This window comes from Thermobia domestica, chromosome 8 (assembly GCF_964235325.1).
Source record: "Thermobia domestica chromosome 8, izTheDome1.hap1.1, whole genome shotgun sequence".
Lineage (NCBI taxonomy): Eukaryota > Metazoa > Arthropoda > Insecta > Zygentoma > Lepismatidae > Thermobia > Thermobia domestica.
Window position 1 is genome coordinate 18,441,151 of NC_137461.1, and position 27,517 is coordinate 18,468,667.

At 36.3% G+C, this 27,517-nt stretch overlaps 1 protein-coding gene across 1 annotated transcript; it reads right to left on the bottom strand.

Moving 5' to 3' along the window:
• Positions 1-4,638: 4,638 nt before the first annotated feature.
• LOC145692739 (uncharacterized) lies at positions 4,639-26,600 on the bottom strand. The gene is made up of 2 exons (XM_081768171.1): positions 26,495-26,600; positions 4,639-6,514 (listed from the first exon to the last, which is right to left on the bottom strand). Exon 2 carries the CDS (start codon positions 6,495-6,497, stop codon positions 4,764-4,766), a length of 1,734 nt encoding a protein of 577 aa, XP_081624297.1. The 5' UTR covers positions 6,498-6,514; positions 26,495-26,600; the 3' UTR covers positions 4,639-4,763.
• Between the last annotated feature and the right edge of the window lie 917 nt (positions 26,601-27,517).

The window sequence follows — 27,517 nt, forward strand, 5'->3', positions numbered from 1 at the left end:
AATTACAGTAAATGTTATTTCACATGTAATGTGTGATATCATAACTGTTCAAATGGAAGGGTAGGCAAGTGTAAAAAGAGTTATTTTCGCATCAATGTTGTGACATGAAGGGCCTTATGCAGAATCGTTCTGACACGTCATTAGTGTCATACTAAGAGTTCAACTAAACATGTTTCCTGCAGTAATCAGGCCTTTAGTAGGACGCTAATCATACGTCAAAACGACTCTGCTTAAGGCAGGAAGAGTTCACATACTTGAACATCCATAATTATTAAACTATATCCATAATTATTGATTATAGTTAAACTATATAATTATTATTAATATAGGGTGGTATTCAGAGAGAATTCGTTAATCTAAGGTTAGTCACAGACTAGTTAGTGTCGTACTAATCTTTACTAAGGAAAGTGCACTTTTTGGTATTCAGAGTCTACTTTGAGTGCAACTAAAATTATGATTTGGGTATGATTAACTTATAGAACCCCCATGCATCGGTGAGTAAAATAAATGTGGCAACTACGGAAAAGTAGATGAGCGCATGCGTAGTCTGTAAAAATGAAAATACATGAATTACGAAATACGAAATGTGTCGCACGCTAAGCCGTGGGTAAAAGATTAGTCTGTGATTAACTCTCGATTAACGAATTCTCTCTGAATACCGCCCATAATGTCTAACGATTGACTGATGTAAAAGTCACGCCCCTAACTTTATGCTAACCGCATGTAAAACAACTCTAAAAAGGCTCATAGGGAGTAACTAAGATTAGGGATACCGTTAATCACTAGTTCATCCATTAATTAGATCCACATATGAGTAAAGTGACCTTAAATATCTGCCATTTAATAATGATATTCATAAGGTACAAAAGGTCTCCAGGAGCAATTAACCATGCCATGTAGATTATAACGTAGTGTGGAGGAAGTGCTCCAGACTTCCCTGATCCGTGTCATAGTGGAGATGATGTGGTAAACATCTAGGTCTCAGAGTCTATTGGTGTGGAAATCACGAAAAAGGTCTACGGTCAGATTACTCTAGCATCGCTCCGTGTGGCAGCTAGATGACCTACGCAGCACTACAAATTCTCTACTTCAATTAAGGAATCAAATGAATAAAACTTCGCCAGTTATTTCCTCCCTCTGGAAGTTCCCACTTTTTGGCATTTCACTGACATGTCACAGAATTGTCTCAACATCGACCAGCTAAACTTCACTCGAAATGTCTCACTCGACCCACAATCAGCATTTCAAGGTTTGGACAACCGACGTTTTACACCTTGCTGTTACGCAACATAGCATGGAATGCTGACATATTTACACTAGTGGTATGTGCATTACTGATATTCCAATTATGTCAGTTGCTAGGTCATCGTTACGTATGTTAACAGACACCCCTGTACCTCGTACTTTCCGGAAGTACTCTCACCTACAATGATAATCACCTTCTGATTTTCCTATTTGTAACAACTTCCATTGAGATGAATCTGATTGATTTCCCGAAGACCACTCTGCGACTAACGTCTACTATGCGGTTGTTTCCTTTAGCCATCTCAAGTCTGTGTGGAAACTTTCTTGCTTGCTTGTTTTTCATTAGTGTTTCTACACTTCTGTAACTAGGCTGTAGATGAAGTTCTACAACCATTCGGCTGCACATTCTCTGCATTTCATATTTATAACTTCATTGTTGGCCGCCACCTCACCTGGTGGTGATGCAACTACACACAGCGGATATAAAAGTGTCCACCCTATTGTATCTGTTCGCGATATCGACTTGGTACAGATCGCGCCAATGAAAATGATTAAAGATTTTGTCATTGAAATTGCTACAAGACGTTATTTTATAGATGCAGCCCAACTTACATCCTCGAGTGATTAGTTACGTCTGGTTTTTAATTTTTCTTGCTCCCCTTGCCTTATCTAAAGGAATTTTCGTCAACTCGTTGCTACTGTGACGTGATATGCTCCTTCCAAATTCGTCTGGAGAGATTTTTGAATCGAGTGTTACAATGTGTTTAACAGATTAACATGTTAACCAAATGTGAAGTGATTTTGTCACGTTTGAGAACCTGTTTCCGAACAAAGCAGGTTTATTCTCAAAAAGATAGTATTATCTGGGATATAAATTCAAGAAAAAACGTAAGTTAGAACCTACAGTTCAAACCGTATGCGTCTAATCGAAGTTCGTGGCGGATGACACGGAGAGAGAGAGAGAGAGAGAGAGAGAGATTCAAATATGGTGCAGAGAGGAATATAAAATTCACACATGCAAGCTTAGGATGGGAAAAACAAATAATTGGACATTATTCATATTATAAGCAAAATTGTGATTTTGTGAAGGAGAAAAATCAGTTTTTTCCGTCGAATCAACGAGAATCACACCCACAAATATAGACTGAAGCTACAGAACTCTTTTTTGGAGCATCAGATGGTTGCACAGGAAGACAAATTTCTTTACATTTAGAGAATGAAGAATTAAAAATTCAGTTTTCGTGGACGAGTTTCAATCCCGGCACCTCTGTTATAAAGCCACAACGTTAACCACTCACCCAGGGAGACTTCTACTTGACTAATCATACCTGTTCTTCTTGTGTATCTCAAGAACGCTACACTTTCGTTGCATGTAAATTGGAAATATACTTCTATTTCTATTACGAATATATAAAAAATAATGTGTGTATACGTTTGTTTGTTTGTGCGGATGAATCCAGGCGTTGTGGTCAACAGATGACCACACATCTTGAACACGCCCCAATTACTCGTCAGATGTTTGTGGAGGAGTGTTCAACCAGGTCTCCCTCAATGTTCGTGGAACATCGACCCGTATATTTTGAAGAGAGTTCAGATCTTCTCTACAAGGTGCCCAGTAAACTATTTCGAATCTCCAGCCATGTCTGAACCGCAAGCAAATTATGTACTGACCTTTTGTCCTGCCGTATCACATGTTTTTTTTTATCCCTGGAAGCGTTTTGGGGAGCGTTTAGGTGGCCAGGAATCCTGTATATCCAACCAAAGTTTCCAGTCTTGCATATCCATGCCCAACAGTGGATTGCCCCAACTGCCATTCGACAAAAACGGGACATGTATTCAGAGCTATACCTTTCCCCAGGTGAGCGGTAAACACGCTTCGGCCCGAAACTTAATTTCAAATTTTTTCGGCTGTGAATACGACTTCGTTTCACATACGTGAAACATTTGCCTGCGCAAACACCACACAATAAACCATGTATTCCATTGTTAGCCGCTCTTTAACGGCTTTTCTGTATGACCTCAAACAAACGGCTTTTGGACAGTTGCAACATTGCTTGGAAAATTGGTTTTCTCCCGTACCTGTCGATCAGATATAAAAGGTTACTGAAGGCATCGAGCTCTGGTCGTGTTCAGCAGAGGAAAAGTTTTTGTTATCCAGTTCCTCTTTGCCATCTTACAGTTCCTGTTTCCTCATATCGCCTCCACCATCTCTGCTCTATCATACTAGGAGCGCCATATCTTTCGCCTGTCTCACTATAACTTATATTCGCGTGCTCAATTAAAACAATTACACTATTTTTTAAAAAAAAAATTCCTCGAAGTGTGCCATTCTCATACCAGAAGGTAAGAGATAGCTACACTTTCGTGGTGTTTAAATGGAAGGTAACTTCACGTGACGTCACGAAAGAAGGTGGAAGTTCCTTCCATTGCCGTTGAGACAATCGTACACCGTCTGCTGAGTGTTCGTGCATTTAGTAACCATAATTTCGTTATTGGTAGAGAACAGTTTATATTCCATAGTAAGGAGAGAAATAGGAAATAAGATAAGGATTCACTATCTTTGTCGTGTAAGTTTTCGTGTATAATCATTCCTGCATTTCAGTCGTAAAAGATGGTTAAGCAGGGGGTCTGCGTTCTTCTACTTCATTTGCATGGGAAGAATAATATCTATGTAGTATCACAATAGAATAATTTATTTTATAACTAGCAGCGTTCACCCCGCTTCGCTGCGGTCACCCCGGAACGCAATAAACTTTGTTACTTAGATAATTTTTACTTTTTCGCTTTCAAGTGATATGATAAAAACCATAGAAGATTGCAGTAAATGTTAACATTATATCGCCTGTCATTTATGTTAACCCGCCCCGCTTCGCTGCGGTCACCCCGGAACGCAATAAACTTTGTTACTTAGATAATTTTTACTTTTTCGCTTTCAAGTGATATGATAAAAACCATAGTAGATTGCAGTAAATGTTAACATTATATCGCCTGTCATTTATGTTAACCCGCCGAGTGACACGGTCATGCGGGTTGCATATAAATACGTTTATTTTTACCTATGATGAACTAACAAAGGATTTGTACGTTATGGACACTTGAATGGTCAATTATCTCAAGACACTGGTAATTAAAAATTAAAGTGATATGATAAAAACCATCTAGGGTCCAAATCCTAATAACCCCCCAAAAATGAAAGAAATTGGTTCAGCCGTATTAGCGTGATGAGGGAACAAAGGATTTGTGCGTTCTCTTTTATATATAAGATTGAAGATAGTCACTTATAAATTTACATTACTCCTTAAGATTGAAATAAAGCACCAGAGAAGAAAAATACAGATGAGTATCAACTTATTCTTGCGTACATTGCTCAATACTGAAAATAATAAATTTTCGGATAATAATCAATATTTATTACAATGATCTTCAAAGAAGTTTTTACATTTTTTCCATCAAAATGATATTTGCAAACAATTTAAAACAGTCAGTGAATCAACTCTGTGAGCCCAATTAATGAGGTCTTACTCTTCGTCGTCATCTAGATCATAAAGATCATTAAATGTATAATCTGCCAGCATAAATAGGTCACTGAATTCACGGTTTCCGACATACTTTCCAAATCCATATTTCTGTAAAGTTGTAGGTAGGCGTCCCAAAGTCTTAACATGACCAAATGATTCCATAAATAGAATCAAGTCATCTTCCTTGTTAATAATTTCTCCATTATGGACCCAAAATGTCCTCAAAGGAGGCAACGGATACACTTCACAAATTTTGTTTATGAAATTTGTAGATTTGTTGGTAATATGTCGAATTATAAGGTCAGTCAAGTTTATTGCCATTTTCATAATATTAATTACAATTTCTTCAGAAACTACAGTATTCAGGCGGATAAGTCGGAGATTTGGCGCTAACTGAACTCTTGTTATTTTCACACAGATCGATTCCGAGTCGAGGAAGAAAAAAGACAGTGAGTGCAGCCTCTCGCAGGATTGTAAGATGAAATTCAAATCAACCTCTGGCATATGGTCTAAACTCAAAAATGATAACTCCTTAAGATTTTGTCCCTTCTTAGATAAATAATTAAAAATAAGAGAGAGGACGTTTACTTGTGATGAAGAGGGCTGTACAGTCAACGATTCCAGTGGTGGTAGATCTTCTAGACTTGTTACTTCTTTAGCAATACCTGAAAATCGTAAGAAACGAAGTTCTGGGAAGAGATGTGGTATGATTCCAAGTATATCGTTTGATAAGAATCCAAACATTAGCATACATAGTTTTAACTTTTTATCTGGATGTTGTTTAGGATCCCAATTAATTTCGATTAAATGTCTAATTAAGAGTTTCAGATTCATTCCTAGATATTCTAAGCCTGGAATTAATTCTAATAGCATCAACAAACCGTTATGTGAAATGTCGGATGAGAAGAGAACAATCTTACGTAACGTTGAACAAAGGGAATTTCGCTTTCTAGAGTAGAGTTTTATTTGGTTGTCTTTTGGAATAAGTTCTTCAAAAGGTAAAAGCTTGTATACAGGTGGAAATATACTTGGGATATTCCAAAATGTACTTTTCCATTCACTGTTCTCCGTTACTTCATCTCCTGTAACAGTTTCCAATTCCTTCACATCTTGTGTCAAAAGATTGAGACCAACATCCGTGATTGGTGATTCCGAAACATCCAACTCTTGCAGCTGATAACACGACCTACCAATAACACTCATCATTTCATCTGTACAAACATGTATTAATGTCAAGCTAACGATGTTTCTTGCTGACTTTATAGCTGTTTCTAATAATTGAGAATTTTCTGCACTGAAGAAATAATAGTTGAAGAGTTCTGATTTTATTTTAAGGGACGTCAAACTTCCGTTGTGGCTGCTTAGTAATTTAAATGCTCTTGTTAAATGCCTTGTCGTGATATTACCAGTTAAATCGATTTCTATTTTTTGAGTATCTGATGAATAGAAGATTTCCATTAAGTACAACATAACTGGATACGGTTCTGCAGAATTCATAACTGTAGGTGAGGAATGTCGAGTCGCCAATTTAAGTTTGTGTGCCTCAATAGACTTTCTCCAAAGTTCAGTAAGAACTGTTCTTGGTAATAACGAACTGTATTCTCTCAGCAGCGTAATATTCTTGTAAAAATTGTAAACTTCTTCGTCGGATTTAGGACATTTACTGAGAACATAGCCTGCAACTGACGAATAGAGAATTGCCTGAAGACTCGGAGGGTTTCTGAGGTATGGCATTTTTCAGTGCTCTGTATCTATTGGATAAAGAAATAAAATGTCATATTAACGTTTCAATACATTATTTTACAGTAAGTAATTTTCTGTTCAGTGTCGTATGTAGTGGAAACATTCTTCATGAAAAGTGAGCTCGGAAAGACTCATAATACTGTTTCTGAAACAGACAGTTCTACCCTAAAAGAAAAAAAAACCCTTGAAAATACAGCTTAATATATTAACGATCATACGAAAATTTCTCTTGGTACTAGTTGAATTACAAACAAAATCAAGTTTTCTTGCCAGCTAACATTGTAAATGACCACTTGTATCCACTATCATCATCATCATAGGCATTCTGTTATTATTGGCGGGTTACTTGCCTCAAATGAGAAGCTTACATGCTCCACGATTTTCAGCTAACCTAATCGCCTTCAAATACGATCCTTCTGTTTTGATACCGTTCACCACTTGCAGCCCCCTTCGCTGCCTCTTCTCTTTCCTGTCACCATACCCTCTCGCATGTCCCTCATGATACAATTTCTTCTCTGCCAATGTCCCCAACCAGTTTTTCTTCCTCTTTTCAATTACATCCAAAATTGTTATTTTTTCCTCATAATTTATAACACTCATTCGTTTTCCGATCGAGCCAGTTAATTCTTTCCATTCTTTTCCACTCAAACATTTCCAAACGTTTCAGTCTCTTCTTTTCATCAATTTTGCGTAATGCCCATGTTTCTGCCCTATACAGCACAATACTCCATACGAAGCACTCTAATAATACTACCTGTTCATCGAAAACTAGTAACCTGTTTCATTTTCTCTCCTTCTACTTCTATTTCTGACATCGACCGCTTTATTCCAATCACCACGGTTTTTGTCTTTCTACCATTTATTTTCATCTCATATTATTCGCAGCTCATCCTGAAGTTTTCCAACATATTATTGATTTTCTTTTCAGATGTACCAAATTTCACAAAATTAAATCCCCACGTTAAGCGGGTTTGCATATCCAGGCTCCTAACTATGAAAACATTTACGCTCACTCCAACCTCAATCATTTCACGAATTCAACCTGTTTTACGTATGTTATTAGGATATAATATCGATTGTGATTTATTCTAAAAACACTTTTATACATTGCAAGAGCTGTAACGTCCAAATATTTACTGAGAACTCATAGTCGTATCGGAATAAACAAAAGCAAGTATGGAACAGTAAACTGCTTTCACAAGAGGCAAAAGAACATGTGCAAAGGCATACAAAACAGTCGAGTGGTTTGGGTCAATACACTATCAATCACATGTTTATGTGTTCAAACCCGATAGCAAGTTGTTTCTTTTTTAAGTGTCTTCCTATTTTCATCCGGAGGCTGAAAATATTTCTTTGAGTAACTCATTGAAAACTTCTTTTGTTTCAAATTCGATTAGAACGGAACATTATATGAATTGCGAATCTTGAATCCATAGCTATATATATATATATATAAAAAAGAAGTATACTCACTACTCAATTATCCTCTGATTTGTAACGAAAAACTATTTATAAACAGTGGTGACTTCAGAAAATTATCCTCGGGGGGAATTTCAATATGCGGGTGGAGGGCAAACATTGGTAGTCCACATTGAGCACGATCGAATATATGGTCCTGAAGGCGGAAATTTCTTAGCTCGAAAGGGGTCTCAAATTCTCCGTCAAATCACGTCCTGAAAGTATCATTGCTTAAAAGCTTTTCGTAGCAAATATAATATTACACTTGTTTCTCGTTTTACATTTAGAATTGGTAAAATCATAACTTACAGAGGATTATAATAAAAGCATAAAAATTACAATACCAATCATGTATAAATTATCCTGTAAGATTAAAACTCAAATATTTGTTTTCGGATTGCACTTAGAAGTAAGTCCTCTCTATATAATCCTGATTGGAAAACCATGTATAACCCTAATTAATTAATCAATATTTATACAAATATTTTTTTATTTTACTATTTTTACTATTCAATATTATATACACTTCATTTCCAAAATCAAAATCTCGAAAATGTATATTGTACGAGTGCAGATTCGGAAATAAATGATTATTTATCATATATATTGGCCTCTATTCGAAATTCTATTTAATCGAATCCGACAAGAACACAGACAGAAACATTGAGAACAGGTGAAAAAAAGAGAGAAAAAGGTGCTGCATCCGGCGGAGACTCGAACTTAGTTCGAATTGTGCTTTATAAGCCGAACGCCTTAGACCACTCGGCTATGGTAACAACTAGTGATTGTAGCAAAGGCTTCGAGTAGTAGTTCCTATTACAGAATAACGTTTTCTATTGCCTAAAATTTAAACCTAATTTACTTTGATATAATATACCTATTAATTTGTTTCATGAACACGTTTTCGTTACTTTGATGAATGATGTATGTTGTTGATATAGATTCTATTACACGTTCTTTCGTAAATATTATAGAAAGTATCAGGGTTATTTATGATCTTTCATGGAAATTGACTGGCGCATGCGCAGTAGGGATGGCCAAAAATTTTCGGATCCGGGATCCGGATCTTGCCGGATCCGGACCTAGATCCGGATCTCGGATCCGAATCTCGGATCCGGATCTCGGATCCGGATCCGAAATTCGGATCTCGGATCTGGATCCGAAACTCGGATCTCGGATCTGGGTCCGGATCTCGGATCTGGGTCCGGATCTCGGATCTGGATCCGAAATTCGGATCTCGGATCTGGGTCCGGATCTCGGATCTGGATCCGAATCTCAGATATTGATTCGTATCCAAACCTACATCTGAAATTGTGATGATAAAATTGAATATCTAAACTTCGTCACAACTTTTTTCAGATTCACTAATATAGTAGGATGCTGTGCTTTTAAATGTTTCCATAACACGTTTGTGCTACCTTTGTTCTTTATGTTATTTTAACCTTGCAATATTTACTTTCTTATATAAACTTTCTTATTTTCTCATATACAAATGAAATATCTTTTAGATAAGACCCTTCTAATCGCAGGAATACTGGACAAAACAAACTCTTTATTAATAGTAGTTTCTGACTCACTAGAGTCCAACCATCAACAAATCTTTCACTTCGAAGGTACAACAAAAAATATAGACTGGTTGGCGTGGAACAACAGTAGATCTTTAAACATACACACGAGAATTTCAGGAGAGCGATATGGTTGTGTAGTATTATTAGTATTAATAAAAGTGTTCGTTGTATGACTTTATTACCTAACTTATGGCTTGCCCTTCTGAGGTCAGGAGTTTGTTGAAGGAGTAAATATAAAAGAGATTTCTGTTATTTCTTCTTCACCCTCCAGGTTTCTTTAATCATGCATTGCAGGACGTAACCAAAACATATCCATGCATCGTATCCTTGAAGCGTTTTGTGTTTTGTATATTAAAGTGTTCAAAAATATTTAACATATTCGCATTTGTTCATGTGATCTCAAGTTCAATTCTCGGTGGAACATACATAAGAAAATTGAAAGCTGAAACAATATGAAAGTAGTATTTAAAAGTCAGGAAATTAATATTAAAACTTTAGCTATCTATTGGGACTGTAAGGCTATAGTTAAATTAACCCACACGTTTCGAGAAGATATATTAAGTCGTTATTGTTTATTTACTATAAGCTACCAGATACATCCTCAGAGGCCACTTTACACTGTAATAATCAACAGATGAAAACATTGGGAAAGGAATGGAAGGAAGGTCTCCAGAGCCTTAGATCAAGGTACTAACCTGGCATTTGCCCAGTATAACTGAGGAACAACCCTGGAAAACCCTCAGTCAGGATAGCTGGTCTCCGAATTCGAACCCGGTATAATCCAATTGCGAAGCAAGAATCCTAACAAGTAGCCTGAGCTCACTCCGTATTATTATTATTATTTAATTAACGTAATGTTCTAAAATTAGTGCAAATTAAACACTACTTTCTTTATTGCTGATGATATAGGCCTTGCTTAAGAAAGAATACCAGAACTGGAATTCAGGAAGCGGGGGTGAAGAGATTAATGAGGATGAGGAAACTATGTGCGATGCAAAAACTGAGAAATTATGACTTCATCACAGATATATTCACTTACATACGTCAATTAATATTTCTCTGATACAGAGCACTCTACTTTCTATAGTGGCAGAAAAATGGCCCGCTTTTGTAAACGAACACATTAAGCACGTGGATATAGGCGCAATATCCGTGCAAAGAAACATAGGTAAAACTAGAAAAAAAAATAGGGAAAGCAAGGGGAAAGTGATAAAACGCCATTCAGCTTTTTTTAAAAAGCTGAAAATTACTTTGAGCTACGAAAGACGCGAGGCGAATTTTATTGAAATGATTGTTTTTCCTTAGTGATTAGTTGTGCTAACTATGCACATGAATTAAAAAGAAAACAAGTAGCTAGCTCTGAGTTTCGCAAACTGGTTGAAAAGAAAATATTGGATAAAATTTAATAATAAAGAAGGCATTTATGATAATTAAAACAAATTAAATTCTTGGCACGACAGTCCTTTGGTTCCTACCATCGGGCTTACGTTCATTTGAAGCGGGATTTGAATCCAAGACATTTACAGTAAAAGGATCCACAGCCTAATGCCGCAGACTACTCGACTATGGCTGTCGGGTTTTCTCGGCTAATCTGTAGCACATTTACAGTAACTGATTATTTTAAAAGTTGCTCCTAAATACTGACAATCTAAGTTTTATGTATCAAATATTTCCTGCGATAATACCATACACTCTCCGACTTCTATAGACGAAAAGCTATAGTTACCCACATTATCTAATACAGAAATAAGTTCTGATTCTCTAATAGCTGCTGATGGTGATAGTCAAGGTTCACCGAAGCATGATCCCAAACGCAAATTTCTCGTGTTCCTCAAACTACATGCGGAATTAGTGCAAGTGCCTTCCGCTCGCATTACCTAGGTACAAACGCAATGGCGTATTTAGGGGAGAGGCTTCCGGGCTTAAGCCCCCCCCCCGAAATCTTACTTACTATAGTAAACTATATGAAATATCTTGCAGAATTTTCACATTTTCAGGCAAAGCCTCCCCCCGAAACAAAATCGTAAATACGCCACTGTACAAACGGCTACGATCTTGGAACTAGCACATGTTTCGGTTTCCAGATCTCAAATATTTATATTTCAGCCTGATTCTATGTATGAATCCGAAATTTCAAATCTAGATAAGAGGCACCAAAATTCATAGTTTATTCTCGGTGCTCATATTGTGATTTACTAAATAATTATTAAATCTAATTGTAGGATATACATTTGATATTTTGAGCAGACTGAGCAAGATAAATATACGTAAAAAGTAGTCAATACTTGTCTTAACTGTCAATGAAATAGGTGCATTGAGGAATTTTAAATATTCATCTCGGTCCTGCAACCGAGTGGAACTAGATCGACATTCGAACTCTCATCCGGATCATTTTTTTTTCTTAAGTAAGCCAAACGTTTGATCTTTAGAGTAGAATGAAGGAAACAAATAGACTTGTCAATATTCGTCTTAATTTTCTGTTCTCTTCTTCACTGTCAGGACTTCGTGAAATTACTTTCGGCGAATTTTAGATATTCAAGTTTATCATAATTTGGATGGGATGTGGGTTTGGATAAGAATCAAGATCCGAGATCCGGATTTCGGATCCAGATTCGAATTTCGAACCCAGATCCGAGATCCGAATCCAGATCCGAGATTCGAGATCCGGATCCAGATCCGAAATCCGAGATCCGGACCCAGATCCGAAATCCGAGATCCGGACCCAGATCCGAGATCCGGATCCAAAGGATCCGGACCCAATCAGATCCGGATCTTCGGATCCGGCCAGATCCGGATCCGGCCATCCCTAATGCGTAGTACACAGACAGTTCAATTGGAAGGCGAGGAAGGAAACGCTAACACACTGTTAGAATGTTTCCCTCACAAGCAGTAGTTCCCAACCGAGGGACGACGGGACGCACTTCCTCCTCCTGGGGTGGCGTGAAGGGTTTACGATTCCCTTCGTTGTGTTATATTTCTTGAATGATTATGCACAATATACAGTCACATCTTCTACACATTTGGAAGTGATAAATCGTAGTATAAATAAATCGTCCTCCACACACAGTGATTGTTGCTTTTCCAAGATTATAAACTGGGACACTTTTTATTTCAATAGAATATAAAAAGTTTCCATGGGAGGGGTTACAACCCCCTGGGTCTTTGATATGTCACCGCCTAAACTGTAACTTTCAAGTTAGAATCGAAAAATGGAGACATGTGACTACTAAATATATTTTTAGTTCATTATACATTTTCATAAGTAAAATATCCACAATTGCAATGACAGTAAATGCTATGTAATTATTGTAAATGTTTGTACTTTCATTTTCCCTCTTTCCTCTCAACTGAGCTTGAAAAATGTAAAAATGGGAGGTTAAGAATTTCAAATATTACGTATATTTCAAATATTACGTACGAAATTATAATTAATAGAGTAGTAGTGGTCCCCGTATGCGCGAATGACTCATCCTCACTCTCTTTTATGACCGGGGTGAAAGGTCAATGACCTGGCCCGGGGTCAATGACCTAGGGGTACCTAGGACCACCCCCTCTAAATTTTGGCAGGGGTACCTTGGCCCACCCCCTAAATTTTGGCAGGGGTACATAGGACCACCCCCCTTAAATTTTGGAAATTGCCAAATCTAAAAATTTGGTATGGTAGCCTAGGACCATAGTATGTACCTCTATCAGTATTGGGTGTCTATGTCGTTCCCTTTTATGGGTAAAAAATTGCCAAAAATTCAAATTTCGGGGTTTTTTGACCTAATTTATCCCCTTTGATGAGGTGTTATTACCCTATATAGTTATATGGGCGTATACAGGGGTCCATTACCTTTCATAACATATGGGTATATTAATGCACCCCTTTAAATTTTTGGGAGGGGTACCTTGGCCCACCCCTTAAATTTTGGAAATTGCCCAATTTCAACATTGGGTATTATAGTATAGGACCCTAATATGTATTAGGTTAAATTTGGGCGGTCCACCTCATTCCCTTTTAGGGGTACAAAATTGCCAAAATATAAACGTAAGCAATACGTTATACCACGTGTTTGGTTTTTGGTCGATTTTATCCCCTTTGATGAGGTGTTATTATCCTATATAGTTATATGGTCATGTATAGGGGTCCATTACCTTTCATAAGATATGGGTATATTTGTGCACTCCTTTAAAAATTTGGGAGGGGTACTTTGACCCACCCCTTAAATTTTGGAAATTGCCCAATTTAAACATTTGGTATTATAGTACCGGATCCTAACATGTATTATGATAAATTTGGGTGGTCCACCTCGTTCCCTTCTAGGGGTACAAAATTGCCAAAATTTTAGTACAACCACGTGTTTGGTTTTTGGTCGATTTTATCCCCTTTGATGAGGTGTTATTATCCTATATAGTTATATGGGCGTATACAGGGGTCCATTACCTTTCATAAGACATGGGTATATTAATGCACCCCTTGAAAAATTTGGGAGGGGTACCTTGGCCCACCCCTTAAATTTTGGAAATTGCCCAATTTAAACATTTGGTATTATAGTACTGGACCCTAACATGTATTATGATAAATTTGGGTGGTCCACCTCGTTCCCTTCTAGGGGTACAAAATTGTCAAAATATAAACGTAAGCATTACGTTGTACCACGTGTTTGGTCTTTTGGCCCAATTTATCCTCTTGGATGAGGGCCTATTACCTTATATGGTTATATGATTATGTATAGGGGTCTATTCCCTATCATAAGACATAGGTACATTTGTGCACCGGGAGGGATACTTTGGCCCACCCCTTAAATTTTGGAAATTGCCCAATTTAAACATTTGGTATTATAGTACTGGACCCTAACATGTATTATGATAAATTTGGGTGGTCCACCTCGTTCCCTTCTAGGGGTACAAAATTGTCAAAATATAAACGTAAGCAATACGTAGTACCACGTGTTTGGTTTTTTTGTCGATTTTATTTCCTTTGATGAGGTGTTATTATCCTATATAGTTATATGGTCATATATAGGAGTCCATTACCTTTTATAAGATATGGGTATGTTTGTACACTCCTTTAAAAATTTGGGAGGGGTACTTTGGCCCACCCCTTAAATTTTGGAAATTGCCCAATTTAAACATTTGGTATTATAGTACTGGACCCTAACATGTATTATGATAAATTTGGGTGGTCCACCTCGTTCCCTTCTAGGGGTACAAAATTGCCAAAATATAAACGTAAGCATTACGTTGTACCACGTGTTTGGTTTTTGACCTAATTTATTCCTTTGGATGAGGTCCTATTACCTTATATGGTAATGTATAGGTGTTCATTCCCTATCATAAGACATAGGTACATTGATGCACCCCGGGAGGGGATTCGGTATCATAGTACATGACTCAACATGTATTATGATAAATTTGGGTGGTCCACATCGTTCTCTTTTAGGGGTACAAAATTGCTAAAATATAAACATAAGCAATATGTTGTACCATGTGTTTGGTTTTTGGCCCAATTTCTCCCCTTTGATGAGGTTCTATTACCTTATATGGTTATATGGTCATGTATATAGGTTCATTTCCTATCATAAGATATGGGTACATTGATGCATCCTTTAAAAATTTGGGAGGGGTATTTTGGCTCATCCACTCGGTTTTAGAAATTGTTTAATATAAGCATTTGGTATCATAGTACAGGTCTCCAATATGTACCACTATAAATTTGGATGGTCCACATCGTTCCCTTTTCATAGGTAAAGAACTACCAAAAATCAAATTTCGGAGGTTATTGACCTCTATTTAGCATGTTATATGGATATGTACAGAGGTTTATTACCTTTATATGTTTATGTTCCCTTTTAAATTTGGGAATTATCAAATAACAAAATTCGGTAAACGTTTTCTAAGCCCCATTGTAGATGTTGATGTTCCTCTTATGGCCAAATATTCAAAATTTAAATGTTATTGACCGGCTTTATTATTATTGAATAAGTACAGGATTTATTACTTTTTCATAAGACACAGGTGTATTTGTGTACCAATCTTAAATTTTGGAAGGGGTACATTTCTTATTGTCGTATCAATAATTGGTAATTGGATAGTATTTCATTCATTGGGTAAATCATTAGGATCACGTGATCGGTTATTGACCTATGATGGGATTAGGAGTCCAGGACATTGGTACATTGAAACTTTGTAGGATAATTTGATAATGCGTCATTGGTTTTGATTATTCCCGCCAAATATAAACGTAAGCAAGACGTTGTACCACGTGATTGTCCTTGATGAGGTAGTGTACAGGGATTCATTTCCTTTGTTGTGGTACTTCTTAAGTTTGAGTACACACACACACTTCTAGAAAACAGTTGGTTCTACTCAGGTAAACAATTGACGGACATTATTGACCTTATTGAACATATAATGATATGATTAACTCTAAGACTTAGGTATATCAAGAGAAGTATTCTTTAAATTTGGGAATGGTGATAAACAGAATTTTAACATAAGGTGTGAAATTTGAAACAATACATTGAACTTTAGTCACAGCTCATAGTCTAAGATCATTGGTGGTGATTGATTTGAAATCTGATAGCTAACCTTATTGAATCTTATGATTCATAGACGAAAGGCAATACATGCTACAACAGTTTAAAATTTAATCATAAGGTGATGTAATCTGACACTAGCAAAGTTATTGTTAATGCAATTTGATTGGATGATCACTATCTTTCCTGCAATCTGATTGGTTGATCACTATCTTTCGTGCAATCTGATAGGTTGATGAGTTTTAAATCTTTTTCTGCATTCAGTTTTAAGTTTTGTTTAACATTTAAAAATCTTGGTTTCGTTCAACATTTTGCACTCACTGATAAATATGATCAAAACCGTTTATTTGTTAATCGAATAGTTAAAAACCGGATAAAGTTTGACGGTTAACCGTGAAACGTAAAATTTTTTTAGTTTGAAATTTTTTTGCTTGAAATTTTTTGTTTGAAACTTTTCGTTTGAAATTTTTGTTTGAAAAAATTTTTGTTTGAAAATTTTGTTTGAAATTTTTTTGTTTGTAAATTTTTGTTTCAAAATTTTTTTTGTTTAAAATTTTTTCGTTTGAAATTTTTCGTTTCCAAAATTTTTTTCTGTTTAAAAAATTTTTGTTTGAACAGTTTTGTTTGGAAAATTTTGTTTCAAATTTTTTTTGAAAATTTTTGTTTGAATTTTTTTTTGAAATTTTTGTTTGACATTTTAAAAGTTTGTGCACTCATTAGTAAAGAACTGGAACTGTTTAGAACTAAAACCTCTGGCAACATTGTGGTGCACGTCAGAACATGATAATGCAACGTCATCAGTTTTGCATCATATATAAGTATCGTTCGAGTTAGTATTCATGATAACGTCATCATGGCTACTTGTCTGCAGTTTCTAAACACGCGTGATGTGATGAAATCATTTACCAAAATTACCGATTTACAACAGAATGTACCTTATAGAATCTTAGCTAGCCAAATGATCCCTACAAAGTTTGGATTAAGAATCGTAGTGAAGCTTGAAAATGATAAGAATATAATTTTACCAGCAAGATATTTTCCCATGGAAGCATCAAAACAAGAAGAACTGCTGCGTTTCTTAAATACTGGATCTGTATCTTTATGTTACAAAGGATTCTTGGGTCGAAGTCATCAACTTGAATTTAGTACACAGCCAGATTCGTCAGCCATTGTGATGAAATCATGAATCAGCACATTTCTTTCCAATGATGTCAGCCGTAGTTGTATGAATTTGGTTGGTCGGCATGACGTCTGTAACTGTGATGAAATCATGAATTCAAACGTCAGCACATTCGACATCAGCAATAACTATAAACCAGCAAATACAGTGTCATCCCACGAAATCATTTGAGCAAGTGCTTTTCAGGAGGAAAGATGTGTACTTCTAACGATAAAGAGTTCATCTTCGCAAGCTATTATCCAATCAATATATTTCAAACAAAACATGTGATGATTGGTATCAGTGCTAAAACATTTGACCCAGTGATTCGATTGGGCAAAGCAGAACAATTTGGTGTACAACTGACCTGTGAAGAATGGCAAATATTATGTTCACGAATCGACCAAATGAACGATGAGCTAAATGTGACCATAGTCAAATCATTAGGCTCAAATCATGAAGTGGTGCTGCGTACAGTCCTCGAAGAGAAGATGGTGCTGTTACGTAAAAAGAGTACATTTCATGTCCCTCGCAACATGGTGTATCTAACACAAACTGAATGGAACAAATTTATCAGCGTATTTCAGTGTGTGAAACATGCAGTGGAAGTGTGCAACAAAACAAGTATATTCCTGAAAAAGTACTATTTATGCATATTGTACAACATGTATCTAGATATTGTGATGGTTGTCAACATCGTTCTTGGGTGCATAACTGTTTTGATAAACAGTTTATTTGTGATCAAATGGACATTGAGTTTCCACCAATTGATATCGTAATAGACCTTAAAAGACTTCAATTGGAATTAAAATTATATGCTAAAGACAAACTAGTGCAAGAAGTTCAAAATACATTGTATCGACAATATCCAGAACCACTATCTGGTATGGATGTATGTGGAGTGTAATAAAATGATCCATTTCAATGAATTGTGTTTTTTCAAGTACAACCCCAGGTTCTGACGTGTACTATTGCACCACAATGTTGTAAAAGGTTTTTGTTCTAAACAGTTCCAGTTCTTTACTAATAAGTGCACAAACTTTGAAAACAAAAATTTAGAACAAAAATCTTTGAAACAAAATTTTGAAACGAAAAAAAAATTCAAACAAAAAATTTCAAACAAAAAAATTGAAGCGAAAAAATTTCAAACAAAATTTTGAAACAAAAAATTTCAAACAAAAAATTTGGAAACGAAAAATTTCAAACAAAAAATTTTAAACAAAATTTTCGAACAAAAATTTTTCAAACAAAAATTTCAAACGAAAAGTTTCAAACAAAATTTTGAAACAAACAAAAATTTCGAAACAAAAAAATTTAAACAAAAAATTTGGAAACGAAAAAATGTCAAACCAAAGTTTCAAATTTTTTAAATGTTAAAACAAAACTGAATGCAGAAAAAGATTTAAAACTCATCAACCTATCAGATTGCACGAAAGATAGTGATCAACCAATCAGATTGCAGGAAAGATAGTGATCATCCAATCAAATTGCATTAACAATAACTTTGCTAGTGTCAGATTACATCACCTTATGATTAAATTTTAAACTGTTGTAGCATGTATTGCCTTTCGTCTATGAATCATAAGATTCAATAAGGTTAGCTATCAGATTTCAAATCAATCACCACCAATGATCTTAGACTATGAGCTGTGACTAAAGTTCAATGTATTGTTTCAAATTTCACACCTTATGTTAAAATTCTGTTTATCACCATTCCCAAATTTAAAGAATACTTCTCTTGATATACCTAAGTCTTAGAGTTAATCATATCATTATATGTTCAATAAGGTCAATAATGTCCGTCAATTGTTTACCTGAGTAGAACCAACTGTTTTCTAGAAGTGTGTGTGTGTACTCAAACTTAAGAAGTACCACAACAAAGGAAATGAATCCCTGTACACTACCTCATCAAGGACAATCACGTGGTACAACGTCTTGCTTACGTTTATATTTGGCGGGAATAATCAAAACCAATGACGCATTATCAAATTATCCTACAAAGTTTCAATGTACCAATGTCCTGGACTCCTAATCCCATCATAGGTCAATAACCGATCACGTGATCCTAATGATTTACCCAATGAATGAAATACTATCCAATTACCAATTATTGATACGACAATAAGAAATGTACCCCTTCCAAAATTTAAGATTGGTACACAAATACACCTGTGTCTTATGAAAAAGTAATAAATCCTGTACTTATTCAATAATAATAAAGCCGGTCAATAACATTTAAATTTTGAATATTTGGCCATAAGAGGAACATCAACATCTACAATGGGGCTTAGAAAACGTTTACCGAATTTTGTTATTTGATAATTCCCAAATTTAAAAGGGAACATAAACATATAAAGGTAATAAACCTCTGTACATATCCATATAACATGCTAAATAGAGGTCAATAACCTCCGAAATTTGATTTTTGGTAGTTCTTTACCTATGAAAAGGGAACGATGTGGACCATCCAAATTTATAGTGGTACATATTGGAGACCTGTACTATGATACCAAATGCTTATATTAAACAATTTCTAAAACCGAGTGGATGAGCCAAAATACCCCTCCCAAATTTTTAAAGGATGCATCAATGTACCCATATCTTATGATAGGAAATGAACCTATATACATGACCATATAACCATATAAGGTAATAGAACCTCATCAAAGGGGAGAAATTGGGCCAAAAACCAAACACATGGTACAACATATTGCTTATGTTTATATTTTAGCAATTTTGTACCCCTAAAAGAGAACGATGTGGACCACCCAAATTTATCATAATACATGTTGAGTCATGTACTATGATACCGAATCCCCTCCCGGGGTGCATCAATGTACCTATGTCTTATGATAGGGAATGAACACCTATACATTACCATATAAGGTAATAGGACCTCATCCAAAGGAATAAATTAGGTCAAAAACCAAACACGTGGTACAACGTAATGCTTACGTTTATATTTTGGCAATTTTGTACCCCTAGAAGGGAACGAGGTGGACCACCCAAATTTATCATAATACATGTTAGGGTCCAGTACTATAATACCAAATGTTTAAATTGGGCAATTTCCAAAATTTAAGGGGTGGGCCAAAGTACCCCTCCCAAATTTTTAAAGGAGTGTACAAACATACCCATATCTTATAAAAGGTAATGGACTCCTATATATGACCATATAACTATATAGGATAATAACACCTCATCAAAGGAAATAAAATCGACAAAAAAAACCAAACACGTGGTACTACGTATTGCTTACGTTTATATTTTGACAATTTTGTACCCCTAGAAGGGAACGAGGTGGACCACCCAAATTTATCATAATACATGTTAGGGTCCAGTACTATAATACCAAATGTTTAAATTGGGCAATTTCCAAAATTTAAGGGGTGGGCCAAAGTATCCCTCCCGGTGCACAAATGTACCTATGTCTTATGATAGGGAATAGACCCCTATACATAATCATATAACCATATAAGGTAATAGGCCCTCATCCAAGAGGATAAATTGGGCCAAAAGACCAAACACGTGGTACAACGTAATGCTTACGTTTATATTTTGACAATTTTGTACCCCTAGAAGGGAACGAGGTGGACCACCCAAATTTATCATAATACATGTTAGGGTCCAGTACTATAATACCAAATGTTTAAATTGGGCAATTTCCAAAATTTAAGGGGTGGGCCAAGGTACCCCTCCCAAATTTTTCAAGGGGTGCATTAATATACCCATGTCTTATGAAAGGTAATGGACCCCTGTATACGCCCATATAACTATATAGGATAATAACACCTCATCAAAGGGGATAAAATCGACCAAAAACCAAACACGTGGTTGTACTAAAATTTTGGCAATTTTGTACCCCTAGAAGGGAACGAGGTGGACCACCCAAATTTATCATAATACATGTTAGGATCCGGTACTATAATACCAAATGTTTAAATTGGGCAATTTCCAAAATTTAAGGGGTGGGTCAAAGTACCCCTCCCAAATTTTTAAAGGAGTGCACAAATATACCCATATCTTATGAAAGGTAATGGACCCCTATACATGACCATATAACTATATAGGATAATAACACCTCATCAAAGGGGATAAAATCGACCAAAAACCAAACACGTGGTATAACGTATTGCTTACGTTTATATTTTGGCAATTTTGTACCCCTAAAAGGGAATGAGGTGGACCGCCCAAATTTAACCTAATACATATTAGGGTCCTATACTATAATACCCAATGTTGAAATTGGGCAATTTCCAAAATTTAAGGGGTGGGCCAAGGTACCCCTCCCAAAAATTTAAAGGGGTGCATTAATATACCCATATGTTATGAAAGGTAATGGACCCCTGTATACGCCCATATAACTATATAGGGTAATAACACCTCATCAAAGGGGATAAATTAGGTCAAAAAACCCCGAAATTTGAATTTTTGGCAATTTTTTACCCATAAAAGGGAACGACATAGACACCCAATACTGATAGAGGTACATACTATGGTCCTAGGCTACCATACCAAATTTTTAGATTTGGCAATTTCCAAAATTTAAGGGGGGTGGTCCTATGTACCCCTGCCAAAATTTAGGGGGTGGGCCAAGGTACCCCTGCCAAAATTTAGAGGGGGTGGTCCTAGGTACCCCTAGGTCATTGACCCCGGGCCAGGTCATTGACCTTTCACCCCGGTCATAAAAGAGAGTGAGGATGAGTCATTCGCGCATACGGGGACCACTACTACTAATAGAATCCGGCAGGATCACAAACAGAAACGTCAAGAAGAGGCAAAACCAAATTGTACTGTGGTGGGATTCGAACTACTCTTGAATGGTGCCTCAGAATCTCTAGCCGAATGCCTTAGTCCACTCAGCTAATGTCACAAGTTGAAAATATAGTAAGCGTGTTTCTTGTTCAATCTTTTGTTACAGTATGAAATTTATTTTGTATTCTCTGAAGTTTAAGCCTATTTTGGCCTGATGTAATAGTCTGTTGAAATTGTTTTATGTTTACGGTATTCTTTACTTTGACGAATGATGTTAATATAGGTTCTATTACGTATTCGTTCATAAATATTACAACAATTGTCAGGATTATTTATGATCTTTCATGAAAACTGACTGGTGCATGCGCAGTAGAAACAGAAAGATGTACTTTACCGACATTTGTCATACACGCCAGAACTCAAATTTCTGACAGGTTCTCAAAATGCCTCGCTCTAAAGGTTGTGGAGAACTGTCTGTTGCTCTGAGAGGAGAAATCATAGGCCGAGCAAAAATGGGACAAATTGTGCCTCAGATTGCTAGAGATCTGGGATGTGACAAGAAAACGGTCAAGAAATGGGTTCAGCGACATGAAGAAGGTGGTGAATGGTTCAGGTCTCGGTCAAGAAGTGGAAGGCCAAAAGTGACAACTGAAGCTCAAGATCAAGCTTTAGTTACAGAAGTAATCAACAGACCTCTACGCCACACGTCAATCCTCTTGGACAAAGCCAGAGAATATAATTGTTCTCACGAAACAATAAGAAGAAGATTATTGGGGGCTGGTCTACACTGTTCAAGGCCCGCTAGGAAGACTCTCCTGACTGAAACTCACAAGGCCAGACGAATGGAATGGGCACAGAATAACATAACCCAACCTCAGTCATATTGGGACTTAGTCATCTGGACCGACGAGAAGGTTTTCAAGTCTAACCAACTAGGCAGAGTTATATTGTATAGACCGCGCGGGACCAGGTATGCTGAACAAAATATTATCAGAACTTCTTGTTCAGGACGAATATCAGCACACTTTTGGGGATACATGACGGCTGCTGGTCCTGGAGATTTGGTTGCGGTGCCTGAGAGAATGAACAGCAGTGTTTACATTAAAATCCTCGAAAATACGTTGTTACCATCCTTAGAAAGGAACTTCCCCGAACAGGAAGAATATATATTTATGCATGATAACAGTGTTGTTCACACTTCCCGGCAAACACGAGAGTGGCTAAGTGAACATCCAGAGTTAATTTGTATTGAGTGGCTCCCTCTATCCCCAGATTTGAACCCAATTGAACATCTCTGGGCCTACATGGTGCAAGAATGGGAAGAGAGACGTGAAGATAGAGACCAAACGTTTCTTCAAAATCATGTTATGGAACTGTGGCAACATTTTCGTGACACACCGTCGTATTGCTCGAGACTTGTATCTAGTATCCTCTCCAGACTTCAAGAAGTTATTGACTCTGGAGGTGATTACACGAAGTACTAGTGTGTTATTTTTTGTGTAACAATTTATTTAAGTTTCATTTATTTATTATATTTTTTCAAGAGCAATACTTTCGTTCTTCATTCTTTTCCTTTGCTTGTTTACGTATTAGTTCGTTAAAACGTTAAGGAAGAGTAGTATATCTTCAAAAAGTATTTGTGAATTTGATTTGAACGTTTCTAAGAATACATTTACTTTTTTTCTTACTCTATATCATGCCCAATATTACTTTCATTTCAGTTAATTAATAACTTTATTTCACATCTCGGATAAAAGTATTATTGTCTTTTTAACGATGTTTTTCCTTTTGATTGTGTAATTTCTAGTTTCATTGAATTATCTCAATTCGAATGTATAAATCACATTTTGTTTATTGTCCCTTCCTTAGCTAGGTTCGAATTCGAGAACAATGTGGTTCTCGAATTTACGTTCTTTATTCTTCATATTGTGCAGTAGTGGCAATATTAATTATTTTTCATGAGTCCAGTTGATCAGTGAGAACTTGGACAAACATTAACCTGGTGATTCTTTACGCAATGACAAGCGTGAAATTCATTTTAGCTGTTCTTTATACTTCACAGCGATGAAACATTCTAACAGCGTGTTAGCGTTTCCTTCCTCGCCTTCCAATTGAACTGTCTGTGTACTGCGCATGCGCCAGTCAATTTCCATGAAAGATCATAAATAACCCTGATACTTTCTATAATATTTACGAAAGAACGTGTAATAGAATCTATATCAACAACATACATCATTCATCAAAGTAACGAAAACGTGTTCATGAAACAAATTAATAGATATATTATATCAAAGTAAATTAGGTTTAAATTTTAGGCAACAGAAAACGTTATTCTGTAATAGGAACTACTACTCGAAGCCTTTGCTACAATCACTAGTTGTTACCATAGCCGAGTGGTCTAAGGCGTTCGGCTTATAAAGCACAATTCGAACTAAGTTCGAGTCTCCGCCGGATGCAGCACCTTTTTCTCTCTTTTTTTCACCTGTTCTCAATGTTTCTGTCTGTGTTCTTGTCGGATTCGATTAAATAGAATTTCGAATAGAGGCCAATATATATGATAAATAATCATTTATTTCCGAATCTGCACTCGTACAATATACATTTTCGAGATTTTGATTTTGGAAATGAAGTGTATATAATATTGAATAGTAAAAATAGTAAAATAAAAAAATATTTGTATAAATATTGATTAATTAATTAGGGTTATACATGGTTTTCCAATCAGGATTATATAGAGAGGACTTACTTCTAAGTGCAATCCGAAAACAAATATTTGAGTTTTAATCTTACAGGATAATTTATACATGATTGGTATTGTAATTTTTATGCTTTTATTATAATCCTCTGTAAGTTATGATTTTACCAATTCTAAATGTAAAACGAGAAACAAGTGTAATATTATATTTGCTACGAAAAGCTTTTAAGCAATGATACTTTCAGGACGTGATTTGACGGAGAATTTGAGACCCCTTTCGAGCTAAGAAATTTCCGCCTTCAGGACCATATATTCGATCGTGCTCAATGTGGACTACCAATGTTTGCCCTCCACCCGCATATTGAAATTCCCCCCGAGGATAATTTTCTGAAGTCACCACTGTTTATAAATAGTTTTTCGTTACAAATCAGAGGATAATTGAGTAGTGAGTATACTTCTTTTTTTTATATATATATATATAGCTATGGATTCAAGATTCGCAATTCATATAATGTTCCGTTCTAATCGAATTTGAAACAAAAGAAGTTTTCAATGAGTTACTCAAAGAAATATTTTCAGCCTCCGGATGAAAATAGGAAGACACTTAAAAAAGAAACAACTTGCTATCGGGTTTGAACACATAAACATGTGATTGATAGTGTATTGACCCAAACTACTCGACTGTTTTGTATGCCTTTGCACATGTTCTTTTGCCTCTTGTGAAAGCAGTTTACTGTTCCATACTTGCTTTTGTTTATTCCGATACGACTATGAGTTCTCAGTAAATATTTGGACGTTACAGCTCTTGCAATGTATAAAAGTGTTTTTAGAATAAATCACAATCGATATTATATCCTAATAACATACGTAAAACAGGTTGAATTCGTGAAATGATTGAGGTTGGAGTGAGCGTAAATGTTTTCATAGTTAGGAGCCTGGATATGCAAACCCGCTTAACGTGGGGATTTAATTTTGTGAAATTTGGTACCAATAGGCGTCATATTATCTTAAAAAACGTGTTCATTACGTAGCTTCTTTCTCACTATTTCTTCTAGATAGACACGTCTGGTGCGAGCGGTCTTTGTTTCGATCCCAGCTCGCGATAAGTGGGCTTTGTGGTGAATGAGCATCGTGTGCGTGGGTTTTCTCAAGGTTCTCCCGTTTCCTCTCACTATTTCATTCATTATCATTATCACTGTCTCCTTTAGCTTATACAGCATAACCTGAGATGTAACACTGGGAGATTTCATTTCATTTTTCTTCTAGATAGATATTAAATAGAGACAGCATACCTGTTAAACTCCTTTCAATTGCACTCTCCTCTTTCATTTCTTCCACTATTCTAACATTTACTTGTTGGTTCATATGTAAGTTTCTTATCAGTCTTTGATCTTTCCATTCCATCTCAGCTATGGTAGAAGTAACATTGTGATCGGGTGTACGAGGTCGAAATGGTTGGATCAATGATGGCAAATTGTCGATTGGCCGACACATACTTCATACTAAGTTAAGTTTGGGTTCAACGTTATTTTTGCAATTAAACTACATTAAGTGAACTTATTTTTGCGATTTCCAACTATATTGACCAGTAGCCTACGTAGCACTTAAGTAGTGTGCTTCTGTACTAGGAAGGACTGAGAACGATGAATAGTAGGAGAAATGTCAAAAATATTTTACTCCCATTTTAGGAGTTCTTTTTAAAACTACAATTTGTTACAAATTTACTATATCTAGTAGCTGCAATTCTAAAATAAATTCTCTTTCAATAATAGTAAAAATTCGGTAAATTTCATAAACTAACATACAAAGTAATTACTTTGCTTCGCTCTTACCTATACGTCCCGGAACATCGGAGATAGCTATATAGAATAACCAAAGTATCAGTTCTTCATTATTGCTCTGAGCCATAACTATTGTTGCACTTAATTATTAGGTTTTCATTGTTAAATAGTATCTACATTAATAATATAAAGATAACCAAGAAAGTTCTGTCGTTTTTTTTACCCACTACCTTCGGATATCGGCATGTCACCTAAGATGTACCTGGAAGATCAAAAATAGTCCCATCAGCATCGACAAACTTCTGCCAAGGTTCTCGAAGGCCATGGATTCCATCGCGGTAGAACTTGGTGGGCCGTGAAGTGAAGAAAATATCAAGTGCATTTTGCACCTCGACTAGGGATTTGAACGGGCGTCCTCTAAGGCGAATGTCCATAGAATGCAACAGGTAATAATTGGATGGACAATATCCGGGAAGTATGGTGGATGCAATAGTATTTCACATCCAAGACGTAGAATGGTGTCCCGGGTCATCCTAGCCACGTGGGGCTTAGGGTTGTCCTGTAACGGGAGGACCCCTTTGTGATTTACAAGTGCTGGCTCCAGAGTTTTGAGTTTTTCTTGAACACGGCTCAACTTCTGAGAGTACATATTTGCATTGATGCTCTGACTAGCTTGTAGCAGTTCCCGATTCCCGATGCCGCGAGCAGTCCACTAAACACACAGGAGGACCTTCTTCTGGTGCAGTGGTTTTTTCGTCTGTTTTAGAACACGGTTCATGGGATGCTAACCAATGATGACGGCGTCGTGGAGCTTCGTACAGGACTCACTTCTCATCACATGTCAATACCCTGTCCAGAAATGGCTCCTTCCTCAGACAAGACAGCAAAGAAACACAGGCGCCTGCTCGCGTTGCCTTCTGACCCGGAGTCAAATCATGTGGGACCCCTTGACCCAACTTGTAGTGCTTCCCAAGTTAATGGAGGTGCTGCCTAATGGTTTCTTCACTCACGCTGAATTGTAGTCCCAGCTCCTCACATGTCTGGCCACTATTCGCCTCAATTGCTGCCTACATA